This window comes from Protomyctophum bolini, assembly GCF_963924005.1.
Source record: "Protomyctophum bolini genome assembly, chromosome: 6".
In the NCBI taxonomy this organism is placed as follows: domain Eukaryota; kingdom Metazoa; phylum Chordata; class Actinopteri; order Myctophiformes; family Myctophidae; genus Protomyctophum; species Protomyctophum bolini.
The window spans coordinates 7408498-7429047 of NC_137867.1; the positions used below are offsets into that span (position 1 = coordinate 7408498).

The 20550-nt window shown below is 44.4% G+C and overlaps 1 protein-coding gene across 1 annotated transcript in view; it reads right to left on the reverse strand.

Annotated features, from left to right (window-relative positions):
* LOC308316864 (disabled homolog 2-interacting protein-like) overlaps window positions 1–17724 on the reverse strand; it is a gene marked incomplete at its 3' end in the record, with an annotated part of 37359 nt that extends 19635 nt beyond the window's left edge. The window contains exons 1-10 of the mRNA XM_080765652.1: window positions 17644–17724; window positions 15666–15838; window positions 14055–14332; window positions 12250–12458; window positions 9226–9370; window positions 8824–8968; window positions 6765–7001; window positions 3355–3544; window positions 2228–2541; window positions 1339–1430 (exon numbers count right to left, since the gene is read on the reverse strand). Of these exons, the coding sequence (XP_080621778.1) occupies window positions 1339–1430; window positions 2228–2541; window positions 3355–3544; window positions 6765–7001; window positions 8824–8968; window positions 9226–9370; window positions 12250–12458; window positions 14055–14332; window positions 15666–15838; window positions 17644–17709 (1849 nt within the window). The 5' untranslated portion in view covers window positions 17710–17724. The remainder of the gene's footprint in view (window positions 1–1338; window positions 1431–2227; window positions 2542–3354; window positions 3545–6764; window positions 7002–8823; window positions 8969–9225; window positions 9371–12249; window positions 12459–14054; window positions 14333–15665; window positions 15839–17643) is intronic.
* Between the last annotated feature and the right edge of the window lie 2826 nt (window positions 17725–20550).

The following is a 20550-nucleotide window of genomic DNA, read 5'->3' on the forward strand; positions in this document are numbered from 1 at the left end:
CCCCTTTATCATACAACTATACAGCTGTGGGTGCGGCTTCAGTTCAGGTGGATCACCACCCATCACCACCCACCAGGCAAACCAGGCATACTTAATGAACTGGTGGGTCACGTGGGTGTGTCCACATAAAAGCAAAAAGCATGATTTTACAAAACACTTTTGGGAAAAAGTTCTTCCCCCTTATATTGTAATAATACCTGATGATCATGTTTTAGGGTGGGAAAAAATCGTGGCACTCCATCTTTAAGTAAAGGTATCAATAATTGCAATACAGAAATACTCTATTACAAGTGAAAGTCTGAAAGTCCAGAATTCAATTCAACTATTGTACTAAGTAAAAGTACTTGCATGCAGATTGTTTCAAGTTTTATCAAGGTATAAAACTCCTTTGAAAATAGCTGAAATGTATAGTGGTATTAGTGGATACTGTATGATTTGTAATAGTTACTATAGTACTAACTAAAGATTTCACATAAACGTATGTAGTGTAGGAGTAAAAGTGCAATATTTGGATCCGAGACGTAGGAGTAGAAGTAAAAGTATTGGAAATTGGAAATACCAAAGTAAAGTACAAATACCTCAAAGTTGTACAGAAGTATACAGTAGGCCTATACTTAAGTAAAATGTACTAGGGGTGGTACGATTCACTTACCTCCCGATTCTCTATAGATACCCATATCGGCACCCTATATAATAGGGAAGGGTTCCCCAATTAATTTTCCTCAAGGGCCATATTTTGACTATAGGGTACCAGGCTGGGGGCCGAGTCCGCACGCGCGAGGTCGAGGTCTTGCCCTGAAAATTCATTTTCAGGGCAAGACCCCATTTGAAAAGGATGCCCAGTTTGACATGCATGGGCTACTGACCCCCATTTAATGCCATTTATATCTGGGACACTTAAAAAAAAAAAAAAAAAAAAAAAAAACATTTATTTTTTTTATTTTTTGAAATTCTTCCATGGGCCACAAGGGGGCGCTTGCGGCCCGCGGCCCGCCTATTGGGGAACCCTGTAATAGGGTGCCGGCATTCTGTTTTTCCCCCCCTTAAGTTACTTGGTTGCCTTTATAAATACTACAACATTTTAAAACAATTCCAAACCAAATTGAAAAGTTGAAATTGAAAAGTTCAAGCATATACACTTCAATGCAGCCATAACACGTCAGTATAAGTACTGTCATGAAAAAGAAAAAAAAAAGAAATAATTCTGAAAAAACGAACATAAAATAAAACGCTTTCATACATCTGCCACTTAAACTTTCGATCTTTAACTTCACGATTAGATTTTAAAATAGCGGCATTAAAAAAATCCACGATATTTGAGTGAATCAATTTCTTTACCTGTTGCAGGCTGTAGACTGGATCCTTTAGTGACGAAGAACAACTCCTTGTTCTCTGGGGTCGGAGACGGCAGTCTGGTGAAGTCTACCAAACTGCACGCACGCACGCACACACACATGCACGCATACACAGTAATGCAGTTGTATTATGCAACCCATTTTTGGATATTTAGTCGATTTTACTGTACAGCAGCTGAATAATAATAATAATAATAATAATAATGTGACAACATTGTGGATAATAATTAAGTAGGTTTTTTGTATACTTCAAGTACATTTTGATACCAATACTTTTGTGCTTTTACTCAAGTACATTTTGTATTCCAAACTTTTACTATAGCAACAGTGAATTAGCATTCTTAAACATTTGCAGTATTGGTACTTTCTTTTTTTTTACGTAAGTAACACACGCAAGTACTATGTGTTTCCCACCACTGCCCCGCTATATAGCATGAGCATTATAACCCTTTTTTGGGGTCGACAGAAAATGAGGACTCGTTTTAACCTTCTGAACGGGAACCCATTTTGGTGTTAGCATTATGTTATGCTTTAGCTATTGAAAAATACAAGCTCATAGCGCGCCACCGAGTGGCGCGCTACGAGCTTGTAGGTCTGCTATTTTTGAAAAATCGAAGAACGACTGACATTTTTAGAATCTGATCTCAGGTCAGAATGGGTTCATCAGACCAGTGTGTGTCCATGTGGAAACCTCGTATGAATCTGATCTCAGGTCAGAATGGGTTAAAGCCACTCGGGGCTATATCACTACAGTATAATGTACGGGCAGCACGACATGAACGCTAACGTGGCGGCTGGCGCGCCCAGTAAGAACTTGAAAACGAAAAAAAAAAAAACGGTCAAAAAGAAACCGTTGAACACTTTGAACTAACGTGGAGTCCAGGCCCATGATGCTGCCGCCCTGCAGGCCCATGGAGAGACTGCACGCGGCCACCAGCGGAGGCGAGAGGGGCGGAGACAGGGGGGGCGGAGACGCCATGCTGCTGCAGCGCTGATGCTGATGCTGCGCCGCCTCCGGAGAGCTCATCATCATCATCGGATTGGCCTGCTGCTGCTGCAGCTCTGGACTGGCCACTCCCCCAGCGCCGAAGCCGCCGCCCACCACCACCACGCCCCCGGGGTTGGCGAGCGCCGCGGATACCTCCCGCAGCACGCGAGGAAGAGGGCCGAGCTTGGACAGACACATCTGGAAAAACGACACACACGGGAGCATGCAACGGTTAACAGTGTGTGTGTGTGTGTGTGTGTGTGTGTGTGTGTGTGTGTGTGTGTGCGCGCGTGCGCATGCGCGTGTGCGTGTGTGTCATCATACTAATATGAATCAGGAACAATTACAACCCTAAAACATAACCTTGAAATCACAGTTTCACATTTTGTGGGCCGCGCGTGGGGCCATTGTTATGCATCGCTTCATTTTTTTTTGTTTCATGCATTTTGTTTAATTTTATTAAAGATATTCCCCAAGAAATAAAATGAAAATACAATAAATTCCATAATTTAGAAAACAGGGGGGGGAAATAGCCGATCTACAAGCTTAGAACCCCGGTTGTGCAGCTTGTAGAGATCGACTGTTTTCACTGCAGTTTGGGTCCCGGGCAAATCTCTCTTTTGAGGTCTCGACACCACTGCTTTGCACCACTGGTTCTTAATACCCGGTCTAATTCGGTCAGCAGCGCGTGCACTAGCGTGGACAGTCATAGAATAAAGTGGTATACCACAAAAAAAGACGGTACCAACGGGAGTACCAGTGGGGCCACTATCAAGTGCTCACCACTGTACCGGGTCAGTGGCGTGCACAGACATTTAGAGGGGCAGGTGCTCAAATGAAAAAAAGGGCACCTTGTGCAGCGTGGAACCGGCTGGTTGCCTTATAAACCCATTTTGGTGTTAGCATTATGGTATGCTTTAGCTATTATATATAGATTGTGGGGGGGCCTAAATAATATAGTAGAAGCGTTTCTTTTATCAAGATTTGATCAATGTCACTTATTGTACCAACCTGGTCTACTTCGGTGAGCAGCGTGTGCAGCGTGGACAGCTCTCGGCCCAGGTCAATGTAGCCGTCGAAGCCGGCCGTGTGGCTCACGCTCTCCGGGTTGGAGATCTCCTGCAGGAAGCGCTGCATGCTGCTCCACTCGCGCTCCACGAAGTCGTTCATGAACAGCATGTACTCCTCCTTGGTACCGAACCTGTTCAAAAAGACACAAAGGCGTCCGTGAACAGCATGTACTCCTCCTTGGTACCGAACCTGTTCAAAAAGACACAAAGGCTGTCCGTGAACAGCATGGTCTTGCAGCCAGTGGCGTGCACAGATAGACACTAGGGGGTGCTAGAGCACCCCCTGCCCTTTTGGCAATGTGCTCTTAAAAAATCACACCTGTGTGAACTGAGTGGTGCAATCCCCCCCCCCCACACCCCCCTCTCTCTCTGTCTCTCTCTCTCTCTCTCTCTCTCTCTCTCTCTCTCTCTCTCATTAGCAGCCACAGCAATACCCCTCTCTCTGTTTCTGGTGCCCCCTACTGGTATAAATAGTAACATACTCGTGCTCACGTGCACACAAACACAGGTAAACAGGTACACAGGTACACGGACATTGCTGCTTGTAGGAGTGGTTGCACCACTCAAAAAAGGGGAAAAAATAGCAGACCTACAAGCTCATAGTGCGCCACCGAGTGGCGCGCTATGAGCTTGTAGATCTGCTATTTTTCAATATAGCTAAAGCATATCATAATGTTAACACCAAAATGGGTTCCCGCCCCAAAATGGGTAACCAGCCGGTTCCACGCTGCACAAGGTGCCCTTTTTCATTTGAGCACCTGCCCCTCTAAATGTCTGTGCACGCACACCACTGCACAAAGGCATTCATGAACAGCATGGTCTTGCGTATAGCCAGACAATTGTTCCACAATGTCTGAATGCAATTATAGTCTGGGCCTCCCGAAACCGAATAAGGAAGCTGCCATTTTCCGTTCAGGAAAAGATATTTTTAAAAATATCTTTACATTTCATTTTCATTTTCCAAAATAAGGAAGCTGCCATTTCCGTTCATGAAAATATATTTTAATATCCATTTCTGCTAAGCAGCAAGCTATTATGCTTAGATGATTTCTAAAATGAATAATACATTTGCGTCACTACAAAGACGAAACGTAAGTGGGGAGGAGGCTTAATTCACTTCCACTTTATCGCTTACTCATGATTAACCTCGCCTCACCAGGCTTTCCACCTCGGAGGAAAGCCTGGTCTCTGTTTCATTTCGGGTATATGATCCGCTCGGGAGCGGATGATATCGTCACGTCATGTTGTAGTATTGTTTTGTAGTCGACAGGCAGGAACAACAAACGGCAACTTCCTTTCCCCTCAAACCGGAAGAATAACAATAAAAGCTCTCGTAGCCTGCAGCTTTTATTGAGAAGAGTCGGTTTGAGGGAAAAGGAAGTTGCCGTTTGTTGTTCCTGCCTGTCGACTACAAAACAATACTGCAACATGACGTAACGATATCACCCGCTCCCGCATCATATACCCGAAATGAAATGGTGCCCAGGCTAACTCATGATAGAGCTCCCGTTGCTCCAGTCCAGACTGTATGACGGAAGCGACGAAATTGCGAGAGGCAACAGTCTGGCAAACACGAGACTATATCTTAGAGTATATATGAATAGAGAAGACACCCGAGTTCTCCTCCCATCCACTTGCATTAAGTTGCTCAAAAGCGCATGAGGCGATTTCACTCCTCCTTCCTGGTAGGAACAGAGTGCATTCTGGGATGGATTTGCCCCAAACACATGAACGCGCTGCCGTTGACTGTCATTGTGCCGTTTGTGCGCGTGCACGTATGAAACATTCGTTCACGTGTCATGGCCCCAATCACATGAACGTGCGCAATGATATAGTCAACGGACCAGCGCTGCATGGCTCGAGCTGCAATGCCAAATTCGGCCACTATGTCCATTTCGCCTCGGGGTTTCCCTCTGGGTGCCGTCTCTCTATTCATATATACTCTATGGACTCCTCCTTAACACAATCTCGTTAACGGAAACAAAAATGCATAGAAACAACGTGAAACAAAAACAATGAAACCCCAAACTAGAACTACAGCATCCAAAAGGAAATAGACTTGTAATGTTAATGTATTCAGCCTTCAGTAATCCCCCCTCCTCCCCCCCCCTAATGGAAGAAAGAGAAAAATATATTCTACCAAATAACTCTAAAAGCTGTGACTAATCCGTGTAGCCACTGGCCCGCCCCTTAAGAGGGAACCCCCCCCCCCCCCCCAGCCATTGTGCGCTTGATAGACCTGTTTTATGACTGATAATACCTCGCTGCCCTACTTTTGGAACGTGACCTACTACAGGCTGCTAAAAGCGTGCCCCCCCTCTCCCTCTTTTACCAGACAGTGGTGCTAAAATGTTTTACTTTTAGTGAAAGTAACTTCTACTGCAATGTAGAAGTATACTCCGTTATATTACAAGTAAACGTGCGGGATTCAAAATGTACTCGGGTAAATTAGTACAAAAGGATTCGCATCAAAATGTACTGTAAAAGTAGGAAGTATAGTTTAATATGCAGAATGTGCCATTTGAAGTTTTCAAACGTATACAAATATTTTGAAAATAGCCGATCTACAAGCTTGATTTACGACAATTGTGAGCTTGTGGATCGGCTAATGTATGTTTTGTAATAATAATCAAAGTAACTAGTTTCAAATAATTGTAAGTGGAGTAAAAGTACAATATTTGCCTTGCCTTGACGTAGTGGAGTAGAAGAAAAAAGGGTTAGAAATTGGAAATATACACAAGTAAAGTACAATTGTATACAAATACCTCAAAATTGTACTTTTAACCACATTCTGGACGGGAACACCTTTTGTTGTTTTAACTAAAGCATCATGTTATACTTTAGCTATTGAAAAAATAGCAGATCTACAAGCTCGTTGCGAGCCACAGAGTGGCGCGCTACGAGCTTGTATAGGTCTGCTATTTTTGAAAAAACGTAAAAAATGCGGCAATAACAAATCTTTGAATATTATATTCTTTCAGAGCGAACGTTTTTTTTTTCGTTTTTTTTTCTTCGATGTCAGGCCTAAATGGGTGAAGTACAGTACTTGAGTAAATGTGCTTAATGTTATTTTAATTTCAACCAGTCTGCTCCTTAACCCATTCTGAACGGGAACCCGTTTTGGTGTCGGCATCATGTCATGCTTTAGCTTTTGAAAAATAGCAGATCTACAAGCTCATAGCGCGCCACCGAGTGGCGCGCTACGAGCTTGTATAGTCTGAAAAATCGAAGAACGACTGACATTTTTTTTTAGAATCTGATCTCAGGTCAGAATGGGTTATAATCAGACCAGCGTGTGTCCGGTGGAAACCTCGTATGAATCTGATCTCAGGTCAGAATGGGTTAATTTACTTGGTGAAGTTGGCGAGGTTCTGCGTGACCTTGGCGATGAGCGTGAGCGTCCTCGCCGTCCGGTCGTCGGGGAACTCCCGCGTCAGCTCGAACAGCGACGGCGACATCACGGCGGGACACAGGAAGCGCAGGAAGAGCGACGCGCTGATCAGCCGCTCGCTGATGTCCGGCCGCCCCCGCTGGCCGCACTCGTGGCGCCACGACGCGAAGACCTCCTTGAGCTCCCTGGGAAAAACCCTTGTTGTGGGAAGGAGGAGAAAGACATGGAGAGATGCTGTCACAATCCGTGGTGTATACTGCTGTATACTGCACTGGCCTCTGTCCTACTGCCCTACTGCCACCTACTGTCTGTTTATTATATTACACAGTGGGTGAAAAGAAAACACCCCTTAAGACTAAACCACACCCATCAGAGGTGTGACTTCCATAGGTACCCAGGTACTTTTAAATACCTAGAGGTAACTATGGGTACTGGGCCGGCGAAAAGGAAAGGAACCCCACTGTAGTGGTCCTTGTTCCTATAGTTTTGGTTAATGTTTTCTGTTCTGTTCTGTACTTTTATTATGTAGTGATGCCCTATAGTGTTTCCTGTTCTGCCTAGTTGTGTTTGTGGGGATGCGTAATGCCTGATTTAGCATACAGCCTATACTTGCCTGGTCTCTCTCACTAAATCATGTTATCTATATTTTTTCAAACTATTTGTTAATTAATACAACAAATTAGCCCAATCTCTAGGTCGTATCGTAAAAAAAAAACCCCCAAAAAAAACATTGATTAACCCATTTAGCGCTAGCATATATTGAAAAATTAGACGCCAGCATTTTTTCCAGTCGAGCTCTTATTTTGAAACGCCACAAATTCACTTGACCGGAAGTGGATTATCCCTGCCAGCTAGACGTTGCCGAGACAACCTTTGTTTACATGATGGATCTATGCCGGAGCACTGGAGAGCTCCACATCGCCGGCTATGTGCCGTCAAAGAAACGCTGTTTTGACCAAAAATGCCATCTGGGACGACAAGGAATAGGAGATACAGGCGATTGAAAGAAACGGATAGAATGGATTCTTATGGCGACGACGATCTAAGATGAACGATCCAGTGCTGTGCTAACAACACAGCTAGCTAACCGGCTAACGTGAGTATCATTATGGGTCGCTCGATCGAATGCAACTATAAAAGCGTTAAGTGTTAGTATCAAAATTAGGATTTCGACGGCAATGGCGCGGAAACGGCTAATTAATCGACTTAAGAGATTGGTAGTCGACTAAGACTCCCTTGAGTAGCATTGGTTCTAACTGCGGATCTACCATGAGAGCTGCGTCTCTGTTGCGGGATTGATCAAGGCCTATGCCTGTATAGTCCTAGAAAGGTAGAAGTACCAAAAGTAGGCTCGGGGGGCGTCTGTATCTCACTGGGACTCGCGATACAGGTCGCTCTAATGAGCGACCTGCAGCGGCCAATGAGGCTTCTAGTTTTTGAGTGGTGCAACCACTCCAAGGAACAGCAATGTCCGTGTTAACCTATATGTATACATGACTATGTGACTGTGAGTACCAGTAGGGGCAAATGTGGCACTGTTGTACAGTACCTCATCTCACCAAAAGGTCTCGGAGAACTCGGAGCTGAGGAATGTGAAATATTGATTGATGCGAGACGGAACACAATCGATCTTGACCATTCAAAGAAACAGAAGGCCAGTCATGTATATTATGTAAAGGTACCGGTAGGAGTCCAGTATTTTGCAGAAGGCGCCAGTCATGTATATTATATGTAAAGGTACCGGTAGGAGTCCAGTATTTTGCAGAAGGCCAGTCATGTATATTATGTAAAGGTACCGGTAGGAGTCCAGTATTTTGCAGAAGGCCAGTCATGTATATTATGCAAAGGTACCGGTAGGAGTCCAGTATTTTGCAGAAGGCCAGTCATGTATATTATGTAAAGGTACCGGTAAGAGTCCAGTATTTTGCAGAAGGCGCCAGTCATGTATATTATGTAAAGGTACGGTAAGAGTCCAGTATTTTGCAGAAGGCGCCAGTCATGTATATTATGTAAAGGTACCGGTAGGAGTCCAGTATTTTGCAGAAGGCCAGTTCGCAGCACATTCTCAGGTTCTCCTGATGCTCTGGAAGCTCCGAGGAGGAACAGCGACCAGGATCCACCTCACAGTTCTCGTCTGACTCGTACAACGCCTTGATGAACTCACCTATATGGCAGGCATTAGCACACGCGCACACACGCACACACGCACACACACACACACACACACACACACACACACACACACACACACACACACACACACACACACACACAGCATTGATTACATCCGATAATACACGTACCGTGATTGCAGACAATATCTTCACGACAGACAGACAGACAGACAGACAGACAGACAGACAGACAGACAGACAGACAGACAGACAGACAGACAGACAGACAGACAGACAGACAGTTTACCCAGTGCATCTTGTAGGTATTTCTGTCCAACCAGCTTCAGGTACTCCTCGACGCTCTTTGTCGCCAGCGTGTTTTCTCTGAAGATCAGCTGGTCGTTGTCACGACAGCGATCCACCTCTGACATCATCAGGTCAGTCAGGAAGTCCTGAAAAGCCCAGGGTCAAATTAACATAATCAATATTTGGGTGTTTTTTGCATGGCTTTCCGGAGTTACGGCATAAGTCGGCCAAGTTTCTGGACCCAATTGGACTGGTTTGTAATTATACATGTCCCAACCCCAGCCCAAGTCTATGGACTTTAATATTTGTTTAGGGCAAATTATGGTAAGACGTACGTCATCTCACTGATATAAATATATTCATTTTTTTTACGGACATGATCGAACCACAGAAATATGGACGCCCCTCACTTCACACGAGTGTGATTTTTCTGTTTATTTGCGAATAATTATTTTTAACAACACAAACCTCGTCTGGGGGGCCCCTGGCTGCTTATATCAATATTTTCAGATGGAGGTCCACAGCCAGATATACATTTGGGGGTCCTTGACATGAAAATGTCTGGAGAACCAATGTTCTAATCTAAACCAGTGATATTAAACCCCAGCGTCCATATTGTGGGGAAAGCTTTTGCAGAAAATAGCAGAAAGTTCATTAGTATAGAGCCCTGAGGGACTCCGCAAGGGATCAGCGCCTTGCTGGCTTGTGGTGGACATCTTAGTTGTGCCACTGATGTACACAATGAGTTGACAATAATATTACTAGAAGAAACACAAAGAGATATAGCCCTGAATGACCACAACAGTTCTGTAACTCCTGGAAAATAAAACATCTGAGAACACCTAAGTACTAGTGGATTCCTAATGTGCCATAGTAAATCCTATTCATATTCTGAAGAAAACCTGGAGACTTGGCATTCAGTAATTGGTTCTCCTCATGCCACAGACAAGGCCAAGTCTTTGCAATGGACCGTGTACGGACTAACGGACATATTGATTATCCCTGGACTCCGCTTAACCATAGTTAATGGTTAATTAGGGACATTTCACCGCTGGTAGAAACTCACATGCACTGCACATCACTTCAAAGCACAGTTTAAAATGTGCACCCTGTGGCCAGAAAAATTATGTAGTGTGTGTTAGTTTGACTATAGGGTTTGACTGGATTGCTGGAATATACTACAATGACCAGGCACGTGCAGGGGGGGGGGGGATGTGGGGGGGAGGCAAAAAGGGCTTATTTGGGGGGCAAATAAGGGCTTATATGGGGGGCAAATAAGGGCTTATATGGTTATGGGGGGCAAATAAGGGTTTATCTGGGGGGCAAATAAGGGCTTATTTGGGGGCCAAAAAGGGTTTATTTGGGGGGCAAATAAGGGCTTATTTGGGGGGCAAATAAGGGCTTATATGGTTATGGGGGGCAAATAAGGGTTTATCTGGGGGGCAAATAAGGGCTTATTTGGGGGCCAAAAAGGGTTTATTTGGGGGGCAAATAAGGGCTTATTTGGGGGGCAAATAAGGGCTTATTTGGGGGGCAAATAAGGGCTTATATGGGGGGCCAATAAGGGCTTGTGTGGAGGGGCAATAAGGGCTTGTGTGGGGGGGGGCAATAAGGGCTTGTGTGGAGGGGCAATAAGGGCTTGTGTGGGGGGGCAATAAGGGCTTGTGTGGGGGCCAATAAGGGCTTGTGTGGGGGGCCAATAAGGGCTTGTGTGGGGGGGCAATAAGGGCTTGTGTGGAGGGGCAATAAGGGCTTGTGTGGGGGGCCAATAAGGGCTTGTGTGGGGGCCAATAAGGGCTTGTGTGGGGGGCAATAAGGGCTTGTGTGGGGGGCAATAAGGGCTTGTGTGGGGGGCAATAAGGGCTTGTGTGGGGGGGCAATAAGGGCTTGTGTGGAGGGGCAATAAGGGCTTGTGTGGGGGGGCAATAAGGGCTTGTGTGGGGGCCAATAAGGGCTTGTGTGGGGGCCAATAAGGGCTTGTGTGGGGGGCCAATAAGGGCTTGTGTGGGGGGCAATAAGGGCTTGTGTGGGGGGCAATAAGGGCTTGTGTGGAGGGGCAATAAGGGCTTGTGTGGAGGGGCAATAAGGGCTTGTGTGGGGGGGCAATAAGGGCTTGTGTGGAGGGGCAATGAGGGCTTGTGTGGGGGGGGCAATAAGGGCTTGTGTGGGGGCCAATAAGGGCTTGTGTGGAGGGGCAATAAGGGCTTGTGTGGGGGGCAATAAGGGCTTGTGTGTCAAGACAAACATTTGACAAGTAAGGATAATTCCACTATCATAATGAATTATCTTTTAATCTGCCATCAGTCAGTTTTAGTTTCAGACTGTCATTGGACAGTAAAATAAGCAATATTATTGCTTATTTTACTGTCCAATGACATGAAATGGCACAAGGGACGGACTCCACAAAAAGACCACTTTAGTGCCATTTTCTGGAGTTTGAGCCCCTGCCCCCCCCCCCAGTGCTCTCTGCACGGTCCTGACAATGACCATAATGCTTTGGTGCACTCACCCAACATTGTGGAGAGGGGGATGGCTTGCCTTGTCCTACTGAGACAACACGCAGTCCAAGGACTGTCTAAAGAGGTCGAGATGCGAAGACCGTAAGGGCGACGCCATGTTGCTCACATGATGCTCCATGGAAGGAAAGAAACATGCGCCAATAAAGCCCATTGTGCATGTTTCTTTCCTTCCATGGAGCACCATGGCGTCTCGTCCTTTTTAGACAGTCCTTGACGCAGTCCAGGAAGGAAGTGGGCGGGAACCCCTTTTGGTGTTAGCATCATGTTGTGCTTTAGTTATTGAAAAATAGCAGATCTACAAGCTCATAGCGCGCCACCGAGTGGCGCGCTACGAGCTTGCAGGTCTGCTATTTTTGAAAAATCGAAGAACGACTGACATTTTTTTAGAATCTGATCTCAGGTCAGAATGGGTTCATCAGACCATGAGTGTGTGTCCAGCGGAAACCTCGTATGAAACTGATCTCAGGTCAGAATGGGATAATAAACACATCAATATATATAGTGACCTTGGCCTTGCCCGTGCTGTGCAGGATGTGCACCAGCGCCTGGGCCAGCTCCTCCTTGGCTCGCAGGCTGACGGCCGTCTCCAGCGTGTTGCACAGCTGCAGGTAGTTGGCGCTGATGAACTCGGCGAATTCCTTGTACCGCTCCATGGGCAGGATGACCACGCTCTGGTAGCGGCTCTTGATGCGTACCGTGGGGCCCGAGGACTTGGCTGCCGAGATGTATGTATAAAGTATGTAAAAAAATGTAAAGTATAATTATATCACTGTAGTTAGTTTACTGGAAAAAAGGTTAATGTTACTTTAACGGCCCATTCTCGGAGGCCGCGGGAACCCCTTTTTGGTGTTGAGGACAACTTTAGTTTCGTTTTTTTTTCAACCGGGGATTCATGTTTTAGGTTGTTATTAGACAAAGTAAAAGTGTTGTTTGTTTTTTTTCATTTGCTGCTTTCTTTCGTTTTTAGCGATTTTTCTTTGCTATTTTTGACAGGGGGGGCTGGGGCATTTGAACATGGGGCTAAATACGTAATCATTTACAAAATTCGACGACGATTTCTTTATTAATAATAATTACTATAGTTCTACTTGACCCCAGGAAATTACATCTGGCCACAAAAGATCACAGGATCTACTGAGTGTGAAGGTAGATCGGGTAGGACTAGGGGGATGCCATACTGTGTGTCGCAGGCTCTCATGAGGGCTGTATTTTGCGTGTCTTAAGTACCAGGTCTTATTCCCTATATAACTTGAGTAAACTAAAGACCTGGAGGCGTGATCAATGCTCTTTGGCCACTCAGAATAGCCTAAATGGCATTGACCACGCCTCCAGGTCTTTAGTTTACTCAAGATAGGTAATAAGACCTGGTACCTAAGACACGCAAAATACAGCCCTCAATGTGTCAGTTTGTGCACATTCAATAGATCCCGTGATCTTTTGTGGCCACACTGGCCAGATATAAATTCTGGGGTCCTAGTCGCTAAAATGAAAGAAAGCAACAAATGAACGACAATTAACACTCATCTTATACTTTCTCTACAACCTTAGACATGAACCTTGGTTGAAAATAAATAAATAAATAAAGTTGTCCTTTAAGCATTAGGTTATACTTTAGCTAAAAACAGCAGATCTACAAAGCTTATAGGTCTGCTATTTCTTTCTTAATCGTGAAAATGTGTCGCAAATTTGGAACATATATTCTTTCAGAGCGAACATTTTTAACTCAAATCTTTGCTTCTTGATAAATTGAGATTGTGATCCAAGGCCAAATATAATACAATTCTGGGTGATCCTTGACATGAAATAGTTTGAGAAGCTCTGACACAGAAGAAACATAGGTTTTTTTTAGTTTTCTTTTTAGGAAACTCTCAGGATTTAGAAGACATTTTGTAGAATATATACATATAGTGTCAAGGAACACGTTATACTTTATAGTTATATAACACTAAATGGCACTTTTACTTGAATATGTCCCATTTCTCGATATTGTGGTGACCCACATCTAGAGACTGGGAAAGACATTCACCCGAGGGGTATATGGTGCCTTTAAAAGAGCACGGGGGAAACATGGAGGACTCAGTGCTTCCGGTTCCGGCCCGGGTTACTGTGTTGTTGTTGTTGTTCTCACTACAGAGTATCTGTATTGTATTTATGTGGAAAGATTAGTAAACTCCTCTACGCAACTGATGTTTCCTGTCCCGTTGTTTCCGACTCCACAATATATACATACATACATACATTACACACATACACACACACGCGAGCGGCGTGCTGCGCGCTGCGATCACACGTACTGCGCACCACAACACACCTCGAAGGGTACTGGGCGTGCTTACTGGGTACCACTTCTCCACGAGCTGCCTGCCGGTCACCGTGGCGACGGGGATGTTGACCAGGCCCACGTAGCTGCTCTTGTCCTTCTTGTTTCGCTTCCTGTTGTCCGTGTCCTTGTACAGGTGGAAGGTCATGGCGCCCACGGGCGGCAGGCCGGCGAACTCGAAGCGCTCGCCCCAGAACACCACGTCGGTCTTCAGCTTGCACGAGGTCCGGGCGTACAGCGTGTGGTCCAGGCACAGCTCGCAGAAGTACCTATATGGAGAACGTGTATATACACACACACACACACATGTATTTATTATAACCCGTTCTGACCCGAGATCAGATTCATTATACGAGGTTTCCGCTGGAGGACACATGCACTGGTCTGATTAACCCATTCTGACCCGAGATCAGATTCATTATACGAGGTTTCCGCTGGAGGACACATGCACTGGTCTGATTAACCCATTCTGACCCGAGATCAGATTCATTAATACGAGGTTTCCACTGGACACATGCACTGGTCTGATTAACCCATTCTGACCTGAGATCAGATTCTAAAAAAAAAAAGGCGGTCGGTTCTTAGATTTTTCAAAAATAGCAGAACTACAAGCTCGTAGCGCGCGCTATGAGCTTGTAGATCTGCTAAAATGGGTTAACACTAATCCCGTCTTCTTCCCTGGCACACAACATTTTCAGATGGGGGGGGGGGGGGGTCCGTTGCCAAATATTCTTCAAATAGTCTGTGTGTGTGTGTGTGTAGTTGTGTAATGTTGTAATCCACGTTACTCGAGAACCGTTATTTAAAAATGTAAAATTTGTAATACAATAAATCATCGTCTTCTCAATTGGGGAAGTCTCATGGTGATAACAATCTAATATAGGTATATGGTTTTGCCTATACTCAATTCATAATTAACGTTTCAATTTTGGAGAGCTGGCTCATGGACTATTATAAAAACCTTTTGGGAACTGAACCGGTTCCCACTGGGAACCAACCGGTGGGGGAAAAAGGGGCCAGAGAGTAAATTTAAGGCCTATTCATATAGTCTGGATTTTCGGTGGTGAGGTGACCACCAACCGCTCCGGTGGTGAGCTGACCACCCGGAGCTGAAATATAACGTAGAGCGGTGGTGAGTAAAAAAAACAGAGAGATTAAGGCCTGGGAGCGGTGGCGGGGGTTTTCTCTTCACCGCGGCTCGTCGTGACGTCAATTTACAATTTACAATTTAGGCATTTAGCAGACGCTCTTAATCCAGAGCGACTTACATTAAGCAAGAACAAAAGCATGGGAATACATCACATAAAAACATTTATCATGAAACATGCGTAAGCTAAGAAAGTAACAGTGGAATATCTATATAATGAAACTTATACATAAACTATACATATATACTACTATGCTATACTGCTACATACTACATACAATGCAATTCTAGTGCTGTCTACATAACATGCTATAAGTCTGTTTCAAATGCTATCTAAGTCTATAGAAGTGCTATCTAGGGTAGAGTAACGTCATGTTGTAGTTCGGTGGTCACCCCACCACCACCACCACCACCGTAAATCCAGACTATATGTATGAGCCTTCATATAGCGAGACCTTTTCTTGGCGGGCAGGTCTTTGCCCTCCACCACCCAGACGGTGAGCACGTTCTCCAGCCTGCGGCTGTTGTCTCGGTTGGGGTGTACGGCTCGCCTCAGGTTCTCCATCCACTTGTCCCGCTCCGCCGCCGAGCGGCATGAGAAACACTTGGTGCCCGTGGTCGTCGTGACCTGTACAGGAGGGTCACAGTGGCGTGCACAGATAAGGGTGCCGTGTCATTAGTCAGAAGGTTTATTGTTCCGAAATTACTATCCCTATCTCTAACCCTAACCTAAACCTAACCGCAAGCATGGGAGCAAACCTAAACCTAACCGCAAGCACGGGAGCAGTGCATGTTCGGACTAACGGGACTTCGGATCTATGGGTAGTTCCCCAGATAAGACACTTGCCCTTTTGGCGATTTTGCTCTTGATTTGTAGTGTGTGGACCATGGTGACATTGGTCAAATCTTGATAAAACACTTCTACTAGCTTTATTATGGATCGAGCATTCGCGCTGCCGTCCACCTCCCCCATTATACAGGCAGTTGATTTGCGTCCAGCAGGTGGCAGCAATGTCACATACTTCTCTCGTTCCAATTTCACGCATGCGCACACACCACTCATGCTCATTCACGTACATACGTACACAGGTACACGGACAAAGCTGGATGTAGAAGTGGTTGCACCACTTAAAAATAGCAGACCTACAAGCTCGTTATGAGCTTGTAGATCTGCTATTTTTCCATAGCGAAAGCACCACAATGTGCTGCACAAGGTGCCCTTTTTTCACTTGAGCACCTGCCCACCACTTTTCAACCTATCTTCATATAATAGGTCCCCACTGATAATCATGATAAAATGCCACGATTTTTTTTCCTACTCAGTCTGTGTCTCATAGGAGGGCTGTGGGCGGTTTAGAAACCGTCTTCCAGTGACAGATTATTTTACAATTATTATTATTTAACTTTTTTCTTTTTACAAAATGTTTTAGATTTTCATTATCGTGAGAACGATTTTCGCAACTTTTCAGGACTAGAAAGCCTGCAGTTTTTTATTAGCTTGTATTCCCATCGATGATGTCACTGGAAGACGGTTTTCTGAACAGCCCACAGCCCTTCTATGAGACACAGACAGAGTATACAAAGGAAATAGCGCCATTTGTTCATGATTATTAGCGGGGACCTATTATGAAGATAGGTTGAAAAGTGGTGAAGTGGTCCTTTAACTAAGGTATTAATTAATTAATTATTCCTCCACTGCCAGCGTTTTTCCAGTGAAAACCCTTATTTTGAAGGCCCATGGCTCCCGAGATGCGAATAGGAAATAAACAAACGCTGTGTTGAGTGACGGACGATCGTATTTTCTTTCACCCGCAAAATACATTTTGTAAGCGCAATTATATCTGTTCTTTGGTTATTGTGGGCCGTTGAGTAAAAAGCTTGTTTCGACCAAAAACACAAATCGGGGGAAAGAATCCGAGATAAATGTATTTTTCTAAAAACCGATAACGTAGAGGCGGATATGGAATATGGATATAGCAGGCGAAATGTCCCCTTCTGGTTCATCCGTTGCTTATAGCAACCCATAACCTTCATACAGTGGCGAAGAGAGCGATCTATCATAAACCAGTGAAAAGACGAAGACCACATCTCCATCATCTGGATTAGACTTGATGTAGATCTCCATCAACGGCAGGAAATGTGATAAAAATGAAAGCTATGATTGATGACTATATATAAAACTATGATTAAATATGAGCTTGTATATATATATAGATCAGCTATTTCTGGTTGAAATTAAACATTACGACGCCATCAAGGCCTGCCAAAAATACATTGTATAGTCGACTAAATTTAGATTGTAGATTTAAATGTAGATTTATTCGATTAAAACTAGTATATACTTATAGACAATTTCAGATTTTATTGCAAAGTCTGTGACTAAATGGAATTGTATTCAAGACTGCAAATAAATCGTGCAGTGCGTGCGTGTACCTCAAAGCAGTAGTCCTGTCCCAGTAGAGATGAATGGACTGGTTTAATGATCACTGATTGGTCCATTCTGAGGTCCAATGATGATGTCACACTCGGAGCGCTTAGCAATGAATCCTGGCTGGCGCACTGCAAGCGATGCATCACACACCTAATAATCATAAATAATAATACCATTCAAATTAATAATAATACAAAAATACAGGGGGGATCACCAAATGTTTTTGTGATAGGAACTTTCTGAGTGGTGCAGCCACTCCAAGGAACAGCAATGTCCGTCCTTTCCTGTGTCTGTCGTGCTAAAGTGGCACTGTTGACCTAGAAACAGAGAGAGTGTTGCACTGTTGCCTGCTAAGCAATACAGACACCCACTAGTCAGACACCCACTAGTCAGACACCCACTAGTCAGACACCCACTAGTCAGACACCCACTAGTCAGACACCCACTAGTCAGACACCCACTAGTCAGACAACCACTAGTCAGACAACCACTAGTCAGACACCCACTAGTCAGACACCCACTAGTCAGACACCCACTAGTCAGACAACCACTAGTCAGACAACCACTAGTCAGACAACCACTAGTCAGACACCCACTAGTCAGACAACCACTAGTCAGACAACCACTAGTCAGACAACCACTAGTCAGACAATAACCACTAGTCAGACACCCACTAGTCAGACAACCACTAGTCAGACAACCACTAGTCAGACACCCAGACAACCACTAGTCAGACACCCACTAGTCAGACACCCACTAGTCAGACACCCACTAGTCAGTCACCCACTAGTCAGTCACCCACTAGTCAGACAACCACTAGTCAGACACCCACTAGTCAGACACCCACTAGTCAGACACCCACTAGTCAGAGAACCACTAGTCAGAAAACCACTAGTCAGACACCCACTAGTCAGACACCCACTAGTCAGACACCCACTAGTCAGAGAACCACTAGTCAGAAAACCACTAGTCAGACACCCACTAGTCAGACACCCACTAGTCAGAGAACCACTAGTCAGACACCCACTAGTCAGACACCCACTAGTCAGACACTATATACGAGGGTAATGAAATGTATTCAAGGGGGAGTGGTTAACCAGGCTAATGTACTTAAATTAAAAGTACTCATTTTGTTTTCAAAGTTATATATGTGTTGTGAAAATATAGCAGATCTACAAGCTCACTATGCGTCACATCGCGACACATCGTGAGCTTGTAGATTGGCTATTTTTATATGCCCAAAATGTATGCGCTGAAGTGCATGGTTACTATAGGTTTTGTAACTAAAGCAAGTATACAGTACTTGTGTAAATGTACTTAGTTACTTTCCACCACTGGTTACAGCATTGAGGTACATTGACTATAGATCTCTGCTTTTAACTGTGCAACGGTGGACAAATCCTGAGGCTGTTTGACCTCCTCGTCTTCATCAAAACCCTGTAAAAACTGTCAGGATTCAAGTTAGAACAGAACCCTGATGCAGACATTTTTTTTAATCCATTAGACTAAGAAATGGCCTTTTTTTTATTAAGCAAATTTAGAAAGTCTAGGGATGAACAGTAGCCTAAAAAAAGAGGTAATACATATAGAATTAAAAGGAAACCGCAAAGACAGACGACTTCAGCGCAGAAAATGAGAACCACTATCAAGAACTATATCATGGCACAATAATAGATGAAAACACAAAATCTTCAAAAGGTGTTTCAATAAGGATTTCACAACCAGCCAACACAACTTACACTAATGTGAAGGCGTCATTAAGTTGGCACACCATTAGCACAATTGGCTCCAAACGTGCCATGGATGATACGTATAGCTTGCGGAGTTAGTTCAGTCAGATACTGTATATTCGAGCGGCTTTATGCTATGCTCAAGGGCGCATAATAGTGTTTGCAAGAACCCCCATGTCATGTGGCAGTCAGCTGACCAATTGGGCGGGGCGTTCAAGCTCACCTAGACTGCATGCTCTCTTCCTGCCTTCTTTCTGCACATGGTTCCTGGTTGTTATGTGATGTTTTCTTCCACTGCCACCCCAGCACCACCGGTGGGCTCTGTTATTTCTGTTCCCCATGCGGGGGGGGGGGGGGGGGGGGTTGTTATTGTATATCTATCTCCCTGCTCTTAATGTTTAATGATGGTGTTTAATTGTGCCGAGCAGGGAGAAGAATGTAGCAGAGCCGAATGCCAAGATCAAATATTATTTGACACTTGTATTCTCATTCTATAATAAATATTGGTTAAATCTATTTGTGAGTTACGTATCCGACTGAAATATAAGTCATGGGTTGGGACAGTGAACGGGCTATAGCTGAAACGCTTACAGGACAAGAGCAATATTATTTATTGGGATCAAAAAGGACACTCATTTTCATGGTTTTAATTAAAGAAGCAATATGACATTCCATATTTAGGTTGTGTTATCATCCAAATCTGTACCGCACTGTTGTGACGAAAAGAGAGTTGAGCCAGAAGGCAAAGCTCTCTGTCTACCGAGCAATCTTCGTTCCTATACTCTCACCTATTGTGTGAGTCAATTTAGTGGAAAAAAAGCTCTTGACCCCCAAAAAAATATATACAAAAGGGTTTTCAATGGATTTCGGTAGCATTGGGCATGCTAAATAACACACTAAGGGCTGTATTTTGCGTGTCTTAAGTACCAGGTCTTACCTGGAGGCGTGATCAATGCTCTTTGGCCACTCAGAATAGACAAATGGCATTGATCACGCCTCCAGGTCTTTAGTTTACTCAAGTTAGGGAATAAGACCTGGTACTTAAGACACGCTAAATACAGCCCTAAGAGTCTACCAACATCTACCTACTGTACCAGAAAGCCGCAATTTTCAAGATGGCGTCCAAAATGGCTATATCTAAACTGGAGAAAATGTTGCAAAGGATTTGTCAACTGATTT